The following is a 13999-nucleotide window of genomic DNA, read 5'->3' on the forward strand; positions in this document are numbered from 1 at the left end:
CAATTCCTGTGTCAGGCTCCAAACTCAGGGGGAGTCTACTTGAGAGTCTCTCCCTCCCTCTCCCTCTGTCCCTCCCCCACCCCTCTCTCTCTCTGTCTCTTTCTCTCTAAAGTAAATAAATAAGTGTGAAAAATAAAAGCTCCCATCATGGGTAATGCTATGGTCCTAAATAAGCCAAGACCTTTTATTACTTCTCTTCTTCTTCCTTGGTGTCTCCATAACAATAGATACTATTTATGATATGTATATTAGAGGGCAAAAAGCTGTAGTAAGAACTATTTGATAATATTCAATGCCCATTCTAAACCATGAAATACTTCTTCGCCTCCATGATAGTCAATTTTTCTATAGTCAATTTTTCCAGTCTTAACTTCTCATTTTTCTTCTACTTTCCCAACTGAGGATAGTGAGCTATAAAAGTTAAAATTAAGGAGTTATCTCTAAAACACATCTATCTTTCCATTATTGTATCCCACATACCTTGGACAGTGCTTCACACAACTGCTCAGTTCTGTTTACTGAACTCAGTCATAGGTATCCTCAACACAGAGCAATCCTTTCAAAAAATCCTGTTCAAACTTTTATGATTTTATTTATACCTCTTCTGTCACTAATTTTGGCACCTAGGTATTATTTTACTTGTAATTTTTATGTAGATGTTTAAGGACACCTGCCTTGTAATTCCTGTTCCCATAATGTATAGCTTATGACCAAGGTGGACAGTTTTTTTCATTGAAAGCCTATGGGCAGTTTGGTCATTGTGAGTAGTTCACAGTTTCCAGGAATACTGGAGGAGGAGCTACAGAAAAGGAATCTGGAGGAAGAAGGGGGAAACTAATGTAATTGATGGCTGCATTGCTATTTGGAGAGAATCTAGTTGTTGTAACTCATTCTGTGTGGGCCAGTTTGAAAGTAGCAGTGTAAATGGGCTTTAAAAATTTGTGAATGAGGAATATGCTGCTTCCAGAACCCAAAAGACTAAAAGATGTAAATTTGTTTTAATATTGTTGGGACTATTAGATCAATAACTATTTCTTGACAGTATCAGTGTTGGAACATCCCTTGACTGAACAGATAATGTCCAGAAATTTTACTAAGTTGAAGGAAACTTGCATTTTGTGTAAAACAATGGCCCATCCCTTTTTGTGTTCTTGTAAGAGATATCATCAATATAAAGTCATACTATACTTCTGTTCCTGGAGGAAGTTGGATGCAGTAAAGATCTTGCCTGCAAAGACTGAGTGTGTTTGCAAGGGGTTTAAGGTATCCTATGTGTAGCAAGGTAAAGAAGTATTTGTGTTCCTTCAAAGGTGAAATTGCTTGAGACGCTGTCAAAATAGGCATGAAATAGAGTATGTAAGTCAAGTCTATGACTGTAAAGTACCTATCAATTGCTGATGGGAGTCAATAATTTCACTACTAGTGGTATTGCACCTTAATACTTGGCAACATGGCATTAAGGTTGGGATACTCTACTGTGGGGTTCCATTCATTCTTTCCAGGTTTAAGAACAGGTCAAATGGACTGTAAAATGGGGAAGCAGTGGTGATTATCATCTCTTCTCTGCATAGTTCTTATAATTGGTTTTAATCCTTGAAAACCCTGTTCAATCCGTGAAGGCCTTATTAACTATTTACATTGGACATACAAACCAGTTGTAAGTGGCAAGGATTTTATTTCATTTAATTTTCACTTACTATTCATTGGATTAGTGTGTACAGTGTCTACTAGAGGATACTGTAGGACAATGGGTGTTATAACCATGGGGGATTTAGGCAGGGCGATCGTTCTGATGGTTAAGATGAGATATACTTATGTGTTTTTATTTTATATCTGATAACCCCCCTAAGAGTATAGAGATCACCTTAATTTTATTGCAATCTCCCTATTTACAGCACTTTAAGTTATTGGAATCTCTAGTCATAACTGTAATGTGAACCTCACCCAAATTAAAAAATAAAAAGGAGCCCTAAAAGTTTGCCAGTTGGTACAGTTCAGGAGATATTAAAACTTGGAACAAATGTTGCAGAAGCACAAAGACAATCAGCTTCCTTTTACCTTTTTGTCTTGTTTTGTTTTTAAAGATTTTTTTTATTTATATGACAGACAGAGATCACAAGTAGGCAGAGAGAGAGGGGGAAGCAGGCTCCCCGCTGAGCAGAGAGCCCAATGTGGGGCTCGATCCCAGGACTCTGGGATCACGACCTGAGCTGAAGGCAGAGGCTTTAACCCACTGAGCCACCCAGGCACCGTATCTTTTTGTCTTAAAAATTCTTCTAGCAAGCTAAAAATTTTCAAGTTGAACAAATTTTGGACTTTCTGTTTCAATGGTTTCCTCCCATATACCCAATTGTGTGTGTGTTTGTGTGTGTGTGTGCGTGTGTGTGTGTGTGTGCGCGTTTCCATCCCTTTGATTCCCAGTAATCGCTGTCTTTGGTGGCTAGTCCCTTGGGGGTACCTTTCTACCCTCCTCATGGTTATACGTCTCCTCTTCCAGAGAGTCTCTGATGAGTTTCATTAGAATTATGGGTCTCCCAGATGGCAGTGGTTGCTTCATTGAATTTATTTATTTACTTATTTATTTAGAACCCAAGTCTTCACTGAGTTTTGAATTAACCCCTTAGCTATGCCACACAGGCACATGAGTACTTTTCCTTCTAACTGTGGGGATCAGAGTCTGTTGTTACAGATGCATAGCAGCAGAAGCAGCATTTTGTAGCATCTTAGTGAGCTGTTTTCAGGAGTGTGGACCTCAGCGTGGCCACTGCTCTTCCTCCACACAAGCAACCATGTAATAGGCCTGTATAATACACAGAATATCAGTTCTTCCCCTGAATGTTGTATGGGATGGAGATCGATACCAGGTTGAGGCATACAACTGACGGTCATAGGGTAAGACTCATTCCTTGAATGTAGTGTCTGTCATGATCCTTACTGATATCTCTACACACAATTTAGTATGAAACACACATATAAATCAGAGACCTAGGGCATAGGGCCACTTTAACAAAAGCCCCAAACTCATACAAATGGTCTGGGCCATTAGTAGTTTTATCTCGATTGTGTTCTTGCAGTTTTCCATTGACCTAAATCACAGAGTATGATAATATTAAAAGAGCCCTAAAGGAGCTCCTTTGTTCTCAAAGAAGGTAACAATTCACAGAGGATGGCAGGGCTTTGCTCCAAAATTCTAAGGGCCTGAGCAGCAATTCATGTATTAGGGCCTGCCAAAGGCTCCAAACAGTATTCCTATCTGCCAGTGACATTGCACGCGCCATTGGTTTTACTAGAACACAAAACCCAAGTGTCAGGGCAGCTAGCATAGCAGCCTGAACCTCTTACAGAGCCTTCTTTTGTCTGGATTCTGCTAAAAGTTGGCAGGGTTTTGGGTTACCCAGTAAATGGGCCAGAGTAACACTTCTGAGTGAGGAATATGTTGCCTCTGAAATCCAAAGAAGCCCACTAGATGTTGTGCTTCTTTTCTGGTTGTAGGAGGGATTAGATGCAACAACTTATTCTTTACCTTGGAAGGGATATCTTGCCATCCCCCACACCAATGGACCCCTCGAAATTTCACTGAGGTAAGAGTCCCCTATATTTTTTCCAGATCTCTTTTCCATCCTATGACCTGCAAATGTCTTATCAGTAAGTTTTGGATCATTACTACTTCTTGCTTACTAGGTCCAATCAGCATAATGTCATCACTGTAATGGACTGACATGATATCTTGTAGGAAGGAAAAATTGTCAAGTTCTCTGCAAACGAAATTATGGCATAGAGCTGGGGAGTTGATATACCAGTAGGGTAGGACAGTGAAGATATATTGCTGACCTTGGCAGCTGAGCACAAAATGATTCTGGTGTTCCTTATTGATGCGCTTGGATAAAGAGACATTTACCAGATCAAAAGCTGCATACTAGGTACTAGGGAATGTGTCAGTTTGTTCAAGCAATGAAACCACATTGGGTGCAACAGCTACAAATGGAGTTAACACCTGGTTCAATTTAAGATAATCCACTGTCAGTCTCCAAGCTCCATCTGTCTTCTGTGCTGGCCAAATAGGTGAATTGAGTGGAGATGTGGTAGAAATCACTACACGTAAATATTTCAAGTCCTTGATGGTGGCACTAATTTCTGCAATCCCTGTAGGAATTCAGTGTTGGTTTTAGTTTAATATTTCCTTAGATAGAAGCAGTTTTAGTGGCTTCTACGTGGCTTTTCCCAACATATGGGTCAGTATGGTCAGGGAGCCAGTTGGGATCGGAACTGGGAAAATATCCACAGGTTGGGTTCTGGGACCTACTGAGTCCACTGTGAGACAGACCTGAAGTATTGATCACATGACCTCCATAAGCTCCTACTTTAACTGGTGGACCAAAGTGATGTTTTGAGTGTCCGTGGAATTAGTCCCTTTTCAAAGCCAGTGTCTACTAGTCTCTAAAAGTTCTGATTATTTCTTTTTCTTCAGTGTACAGTTACCCTGGTGAAAGGTCATATGTCCCTTTGGGGAAGGCTGGAAAAAAAGATTAATGGTATAGATTTTTGGCAGTGTACTGAATCCTTCCACAAAAGGAATAAGCCTCTCTTTCACTGAAGTGTTTTGGTTCTTTAAACTTGCTAAAATCTCGGTATTATTTGAAAGGTTGTTACTCTACTTTTATGATTCAGGTTAGAGTTTTGTTCACTTGATCTAGATGTTTTATACTTATGCAGATTAGGTAAAATTTTAGTAGTTTTCCTATCTGTTTTACCTATAGGAACACAATGACCAATTAGCTAGTGCCATAGGTCTGTGCAAGTTGGAATATTCTGATTGCTGCTTTGACTCTGCTGTCCATTATAACAACCATGTTCACTCACCTTGCCTTGGACAATTGATTGCCTCTACTTGGCCCCTGCCTCCTTGGGATTGATTGATCTACTCCCATTTCATTTAGGTTTCCCAACTGAGTGACTGCAATTACCACTCTAAGGTGTGGCCTTAGAGAGAAGAGTGATCGTTGAACTCTTCAAGGATACTGGAGCTCAGCTCACAAATTTATTGCTTACAGTTGTGGTAAAAGGAATACCTTCTAGACCCTCTTATTGTGGATGAATAGGTCTTAAGTGACAAATCTACTCTCAAATTCCAATCTCAAAGCTTCAGTCCCTTGCTTTATATTAAACTAAGTTAGGTCCTGCATGTCCAACTTGCTTGCTATGGGCCACCTTTTGGTACCTGTTACAGCCAACCAACCAGATGAACGATTAGAACCGTTTCTAACTCCCCAAGGTTCAACTTCCAAAAAGAAACTCTACTTCATGAGTCCATATCAATAAATTCTGTCAACTTTATGTTTCTTCCACCATTATCCTGCACCCTTAACATCCTTTCTCACACCTGTTCCCCAGATATTGGTCCATATAAATTCGAGAACTCAAGTAATTCTTTTGGAGCATAACTACCTGAACATGTAGTGAAACATAAAATAAGTAACATATATTTCATTTCTCCATCATCTACAGATTTATGAATCACTTTTTTAGGACTTCTAACATAATAACACAACCAGTTAAAAATGAGGATGACACTCCCTTCTCAACTTATTCTTATTAACACAGATGAATTATTTAAATTAATTATTTAAAATCTAAGGGAAGACAGCCACCATTTATTTAGCAATAGTATTCAAGAGCCTAAAGAAGGAAGAAAAAAGTACTGTTTTTTGTGTTTAAAACTCTAGGAAAGTCCAAAGGCAGTAGACAGTTGAAATCTCTGTATGTTAGCTGTTTCTGAGTGACAGTTTTGAAGGCTCAAGGGAAAAAAATAATGTGAGAAATAATACCAAGACAATACATTAGCTATGTTTCAAATTCCACAAAGACCAAAGAAAGCAAAGATTTAATTAAATGTGCATACACACATGCACTCACACATACACAAAACCAGATTGCCAAGGATGTGTGAATATGCAACTTAATGTGTAAATCTAGAACAAAAATTTAAAAAGAGATTTAACTCATAAGTGTAAAAGTAATTGACTAGGTCTGATTTTCTTTTAGGGCTAATAACAGAAAGCTGGGTCCTGCTTATGGGGTGGGAGAAGAGGGAATGAGAAAGAGAGGAGAAAAAAGGAGAAAAGAGGAAGATGTATTCTGATGAACAGTAGTAGAAAACTAGCATAAATTTGTGGATTATTTAGCATTATCTCTAAATAGAGAACTTGGAATTTCTTTTCACTTGGACGTAAAATTAAATTTGACTTTCAAACTTGTGGAATTGAAATGGCAAGTTAATGGAGGTTCTATGTACTTAGAGTAACAACTTTATAGTCACAGAATAATAGATGAAGTAGAAAGCTATCAAAGAGAATTATGTAGATGAAATATCTGATTTTTAGACATGGAAAATAAAGTCAAGATTTTGAAATAATTTTTGTTATTCCACCAAGTGATTAGCTTTAAAAAGTAAAAGCTATTATTTTGAACCTAAATTCTTGAGTAATTATTTGGCTTTAGAATTTATGTTGGAGTCTTACTACAGATTCTCTTAAGTTTTGTTTATTTTTGTCATGAGAATTCTGAAAATTGTCACTACTTTTCAGGAAGCTCAGTTGGTTTATAGGAAGTCATGAAGTATTGGTTGGATAGGATTGAAAATACAACCTACTATTTGATTCCAAATTTGGAATTTTTTAGACTATAATATGTTTATTAACTAATTATATCTATGATTCTGAAAATATGTTGAAAATATATCTAAGTATGGGACATCTGGGTGACCCAGTTGGTTGAGTGTTGGACTCTTGATTTCTGCTCAGGTCATGATCTTAGGGTCCTGTTATCCAGCCTTACATGTGGCTCTATCCTGGATGGAGAGTCCGCTTGTGATTGCCTCTCTCCCTCTCCCTCTAGCCCTGTCCCAGTCCTGTGCTCTCTCTCTCAAAATAAATAAATAAATAAGTAAGTAAATAAAACAGTACATCTAAATACAATGTAATTAGTTATTTTCTATATCTACTTAGATCACAGACTAAGTAAACTTATAAACTGAGCCTTTATAGAAAGTACAGAAACATCTTAGTATGAATTTTTTTTTTTAATTCAAAAAAACTTCCATGGGACACAAAGTCACTAGCCAAAGTGCATATGGATTTAAATTTAGATGATGTCTCAAGTATTCTTATAATTTAACTTTCCTTTAATGGAAAACATTAGATAGGAGTTCTTTTATAAAATGTTAAGTTAAGGGGGAAAAGAGAGAGAGAAAGGCAAACCATAAAGGACTCTTAACTATAGGGAACAAACTGAGGGTTGTTGGAGGGGAGGTTGGTGGGGGATGGGCTAAATGGGTGATGGGTATTGTATTGAGCAGGGCACTAGTTGTGATGAGCACTGTGTACTATATATAAGTGATGAATCACTAGATTCTACACCTGAAACCAATTTTACCATATATATTAACCAACTAGAATTAAATATATATAAAACTTGAAATAATAAATAAGTAAATAAATAAATATTAAACTTGCATATCTTTTGTGGTTTCATTTTCCTCTGTTTTCTTTAGCAACAATTCAGAATTTCTTAAGTCATAAATCAAATAGCACAGTTTAAGGCTGTTTTAAAGCCTATAAATCTATTCTTAAGGGAGCCATGAATCCAGATTACAAACACTCACTTTCAAACTACTGAGTGAATTGATTTATTTTAAAATACCACTTTATTCCACACACTGCTCAATAACCTTATGACATGAATAACTTCAATAAAAAAGTTGAGAGGAAGTTGAATTAGGTCATTTTGGAGTGTGTGTGTGTGTGTGTGTGTGTGTGTGTGTAGAGTGTGGAAAAGAATGATATTTATTGTGATCCTGACACTTCTTGACTTTCTGAAAACAATGAAAGTAATTAAAAGTAATTTTAGGCATAGGAAACATTTTCTCATTTATAAAGCTGCCAATTCTTATTCTTTTGAAGAAATATTTTTAGCCTTTTTAAAAAACCATATTGTTTGATAAATATTTGGAGAATAATATAACTTTAAAAATAATAATGCCTTAAAATTATATGAAAATTATTGATTAGATTTTTTTTTATTTCCTCATTGAACTGTATGAATATGCTCCTGAAAGCATTTCATATAAAATATGTCTTCATCCATTCAAATTGCTATAACAAATCACCATAGGCTGGGTAGCTTATAAACAACAGACATTGATTGTTCACAGTTCTAGAGACTGGAAGTGGGAGATCAGGGTGGCAACATGGTCAGGTGAGGACCCCCTTCTGACTGCAGATTTCTCATTTGTTTAACCACAGGGCAGAAGGCGCTAGGGATCTCTCTGGGGTCTTTTTTCTAAGGTCATTTACCCCATTCATGAGGACTCCACACCTATGGCCTACTAAAACCATCACCTTTAGGGGTTAAGATTTTAACAAATTTTAAGATTTTAACATATTTTGAATATAACATTCAGATCAGACCATAACAATATGAAAATATCTTTTTTTTTTCATTCTCATAAGCATTAGTATTAAGTCTTGATTTTTCACATTAATAATTATATCAGTCTTCTGGTAATTAAAGTACAGAAACATCAAATCAGATTCCTCTCATTATTCATAGAAATGGTGAAGAATAATTTATAGAAGCAGGATAGGGCAATAAATCTCCACTTTCAGTTATATATTGTTCTCATCTTCAAATTCATGAAACTTTAACCAAGGAATCTTTACCCCCAAGGTTTTGTTCTAGCACCTTGATTTCTTGTGAAATATGGTCACTGATAGAGAAAACTGCATCACAAATATGAGTCATTCCCTGTCTTTTTCATACCCATTTCTCACTTTTATATAATCCCTCATAATTATTTCTTCTTTTCTCTCTTTTACTGTCTCTTCATGCCAGATCATGAGCCATAATATTAACTAACATTTAGTAAGCATTTGCTGAGACAGGCACTATATTAATATTGCTCTTTTCAAGTATTATCTCTTAGATCTTCTGAAAAAACACTGTGGGCAAAGTAAAAATATAATTACTATTTTTCAGATAGGGAAATGGGGATAAACTTAGTTTATGTAACCTCAAGCACTGAGCTGATTAAGTGGTGAGACACTGTATTTAAACCCAGGTCTCTCTTATGGCTACCACACTTGCTTTTAAACATTGTATCACTCTGACTCTAATTCTGGAAAAGGTCCAATGATTAAGGCACTTCTGTGTCTCCCAGCAAACTATTTCCACTAGATCATAGTGTGACATGTTCAAAACACAATAGAGTCAAATCAGATGATGAAATGACAGCAAGAAAGTATACTTATAAATGGACCTTTTTTAAAAAACACACAGGCATACACAATATTCCGTACCCAGGAACAGAATAACGAATGTTTATTTCCCAGGAATAGAATAACGAATGTTTATTTCCATTGAAATTGATATTGTCAATAATCATTTTAACTTGAAATATTAACATTGTTATATGTGGAAATTTATAGTTGGCGCATTTTTCTTTATATATTAATGTACTATAGGAATTTGTAGGGCATTTCTTGAGGTAGAAGATGGGTATTATTATTATTCTCATTTTACATAGTGATTAAGCAGTTTTGTTGTAGGAACAAAGCTAGGAAGTATTCAAAATATCATTCAAATTTGTAATCCTATACATAAAATTCAGTGTCCTTTTCATTATGTCATATGGAAGGATGAGAGAAAGACCTACAAATTCCAAACACATAGAGAACAATCTATGTGTTGTCAGTTCATTTCTTAAAATTAACCCTAAAATCCTTCTAATTACTTTTTTCTGTACTTACAGTGAAATATACAAAGAAATGATACTTATTTTATTGAGTAATTGACAAAAAGACCTCTTGAATCCTATAGATTATATGTATAAATCATGTTATTCTTTTCTAAAGGAAGTTCAAAACAATGATGAATAGGGTATTCAGTAATGCTTAACTAATACACATATAGGCTTCATTTCATCTTTTAGATGCTTACTTGATACAATTCCTGATATACATAACTAAGAAAAAGCATTCACAAAGACAAATAGTGTTTCATCCTCTACTTGAATTATGGGACTGGCAAGACTACTATTTCCACATATTTGTAGGAAATCAAACTATTACTCACAGAAACCAATGACTAGAAAGATCACTTCAAATAAATGTAAAATTGTGATTAACTAAACTCTGCAAGACAAATGTCTAAATATGAATGTTTTCATTTTTGCTACAGAGTACATAAAAACTGAAACTACTGAACAAAGATTGATATTCTTTACTGATGGTAGATATTCCCAAGGGTTTATATATTTTACTTTCACAGAAGAGGGTTTTCAGTATATTATCAGGTAGGTGAGACTAGAGGAAGTTAAGACTTATAAAGGTACCCATTATTGTAAAACCATGCAGCTGTCTACATTTTAATACTTGCAGTTTAAATTCTATATCTCAAATAAGTTTTCTGAAAATACTTAATAAAATGCTCTCTTATTGTGGAGACTTGAAAGTTAAACTGTTTTTAATATTGCTTACTGTTTTTAAACAGAAGTAGGGAAGAATATTTAAATTTTTCATTGAATTTAAGTGTGAGATAGTTTCATAGCTTGTCAGTAGGAATTGTACGCAAATCATTGACTGAGACTCCATAATTTATATTCACTTTTAAAGGATTTTATTGGATCTACCTCTTGACCTTAGTTAAATTGGTAATTTAAACTCTATTACTTTACAAGCCAACAAACATGCATATTAGAGCTGAATTTCAAACAGAAGGGAAACAGAGTTGGCAGATTCATGAATGTTGGTGTTATGCACAGTATAATTCAGGAAACTGTCCATTTGCATTTGCATGGTTTTAGTTAAGTAAGACTTCCTGCTTTGAACTATGTTGCATTTCATTTAACTTTCTGGTATGAAAAGCAACAGTTTGAAACAGGAAGGTCTTATTTTTTAAGGGCCTACAATCAAAGGAAAGCTTCTTACTTTAAAATCAGATTTAATAGTATAGAAGTAAATTAAAATAGACTTTCTGAATTTGTTCATTGTTTTTCCTTCCTCTGGAGAATAGTCTGATTTAAGTGTTTTTGTGTGATTCTCGAATGCATTTGTGAAATTTAATATTTACATTTTTCACTTAGGATACTGAGAATGGTTCCTGAAATACATTTTAATGTTTTAATCAAAAAAAGGTTTATATGGTGAATAACTAATGTATGAATTAAATAATAAGAGCTTTTTATTTTCTTCTGGCTGAGAATAGTGAATTTAAAAAAAAAATCACATTTAACAAAGTTTCATCCCAATGCCATCTTTAGAAAGAGCAATAATTTAAAACCCTTTTAAAATATTATTAATTCCAAAAGTAAAACAATTTTCATAATCTTTATTTACATTTCATATAAAATACATTTGTAGATTTAGAAAAGTCCATTACATTGACTTTATTTGAATTTAAATTTTTTTTTTTTGTTTATTTATGGTCCAAACAACTCTGCAAGCTAGTCATTTTATAGCAGGATGCATGAGAAGTTAAATCTTTTCATAAAACCGTATATGGAGATGCAAAGCTATTTTATCCGCTTCATATATAAGTTCAGTGTATTTTCAAATAATATTTTTAGTAACAGCAAAGTGAATCAATGATTATAATTTTTTTTTCTGTGAAAACTCTCACGAGGTATATAATGATACCAAGTTATTGGCAAAATTATTAGCCTATCTCCAGTTTTCAACTGTTCCTAAAATATCTAATTATCAATATCCATTTCCTTTAAAGTCTCAGATATCCATCAGCGTAGAAGAGTGGGAAGACACCAAAGACTCCAAAGATCAAAGTCATCACCGAAGCAACCACCGCAACTCAACCTCCAGTGACCAGTCAGACCATCCCTTACTACGGAGAAAGAGCATGCAGTGGGCCCGAAGACTGAGCAGAAAAGGTCCAAAACACTCTGGTAAAACAGCTGAGAAAATAACCCAGCAGCGACTGAACCTCTACAGGAGGTCAGAAAGACAAGAGCTTGCTGAACTTGTGAAAAATAGAATGAAACACTTGGGTCTTTCTACAGTGGGATATGGTATGCTCTTTAAAAGTATTGTATGCTATGGACTTGTGATTCTTGCCATAGTCTTTGCATAGTTGGTTCCAATTTAGTAAGTTAAGAATCACATTTTTGTTTCACAGGCCAGTTTGAAGGAACTACTGACACATATCTAATACAGAAAATTATAGTGATGACAGTGAAAGTAAATGCTAAAAGTGTTAAGTATTTGTCAGTTCTCTAGGCACTCTGCTAAACTTATTATGTGAATTATCTTAATTTTAATTTTCTCCAAAACTCTTCCATTTTAGAGAGAAGGAAACTTAGTCAATAACCTGCTAATTAGCTTCTTAATAGCTTGTCTGATATTTAGATCCCATTCTGTCATGCGCGAGCTCTCTCTCTCTCTCTCTCACACACACACACACACACACACACACACACACACTCCCACACACACCCAAACCACATCTTTTTCTAGGAACTGGTATAATATGAATTTGAGGCATTGGCAAGTAACTAAATGTACCACACACAAATGAACCAAAATGTTTCCATAAAATTTGTTTAGTTCCTTGTGGTCCAGAAACAAAAGTCTTCAAAAGCTTTAATTTGAAGCTCAAATAGTACTTGATTTCATATAATATAGATCTGCATCAATAATTATTAAGTTCCTGTGTTGATCTATGTTCGCCATAGAGACCAAAAAGCATAGCTTAAATAAATAATGCAAGGATAATTTTAAAATATATTGATTACTACTCTATGAATTCTATTTAAAAAAGAAATTTAGTCAATTTAGAGTAAAGCCAAATGATAAACAAAGTAGGTTTTGTTTTATATATATAACTTGAGTAAACCAGAAGCTAAGAAAATATAAATATCTTGCAGGTTAAGGATAAAATGGAATGCATTCTATATTTGTCCCATCTCATCTTTATTATTAAAGTCTCAACTTGAAACAATGTATATAGGGAGAAATTTTAATTATTGAATTAGAGAGTTTAAAAGAAGTTAACCTTCAAGAACTATGCTAGGTTCTTCATGTGTATTTTTCTCATTACTCTTCATAATCCTGAGTGGATAGGTGTCCCACTTTACCCTAAGAATTTGAAGCTTAGAGCTTAAAGACCTTGTTCAAGGACATACAGTTGAAATGTGTTGGAGTCAGGATTCCATATGTAGTTGAAATAATTATTTATCACTTACTTAAATGTGATACAGACTCATCTATTACCAGTAATTTTAATATAATCACACACGGTCTTACATGAAGAGTAAATTCAAAGAAAAATAGATCTTCCTTTTAAAAACTATATTAATAGCTCTTTGCTAATGTGATGACAGTATGATTGTATTTCTTATAGCACTATAGTCCTTTATGTGTACTTTTGTTAGTTATTATTCAGCTACTCTTTCTTTTTTCGGAAAGTTCTAGTAAATGATTTTTCATCCAAGTTCCAGCTGTGTTTCATGAACATTGTAACTCAAGGCTGGTCCTGTAAGCAGTGTGACAGATAACAGTTTGACTCTGAGAGACACAAAAATGCATGAACTGGATACATGGGAGAACCATCAGGGAACATATTATGTTTTTGCTAATGAAACTTCTATCAGGTACCTTGCATTTAGTTATTCTCTGTGTTGTGCGTTTTTCTTTTTTTTAATTTATAAATTTGTTAATTTAATTCTCACACTAACTCTTACAGAAAGGAAGAATGGATATTGTCCACCTTCTTTTTCTCTCTCTCTTTTCATCTTTCTTCCTCTCACTGTCCCATTCTAATCATCTATTCATCCCTAGGTCCATCAATCCATTCTAAGGCCATGCACTAGCCACCTTTAATAACGTAAAAATTATGAAAACAGGATTGGGATCTAACACATCGTGAACTTCTGGACTTCTCCAAGTGTTCCTAACTCACAGTAATTCATCCATGCAACAGATATTATTGGCCC

General features: G+C 34.8%; 1 protein-coding gene across 5 annotated transcripts in view; it reads left to right on the plus strand.

The window, feature by feature from the left end:
• KCNT2 (potassium sodium-activated channel subfamily T member 2) overlaps positions 1–13999 on the plus strand; it is a 344381-nt gene that overhangs the window by 309906 nt on the left and 20476 nt on the right. For all 5 annotated transcript variants that reach the window (XM_032872884.1, XM_032872885.1, XM_032872886.1 and 2 more), the window contains one exon: positions 11776–12076. In XM_032872884.1, the coding sequence (XP_032728775.1) occupies positions 11776–12076 (301 nt within the window). The remainder of the gene's footprint in view (positions 1–11775; positions 12077–13999) is intronic.

This window comes from Lontra canadensis, unplaced genomic scaffold (genome assembly GCF_010015895.1).
Source record: "Lontra canadensis isolate GAN:19392208 unplaced genomic scaffold, GSC_riverotter_1.0 scaffold46, whole genome shotgun sequence".
In the NCBI taxonomy this organism is placed as follows: domain Eukaryota; kingdom Metazoa; phylum Chordata; class Mammalia; order Carnivora; family Mustelidae; genus Lontra; species Lontra canadensis.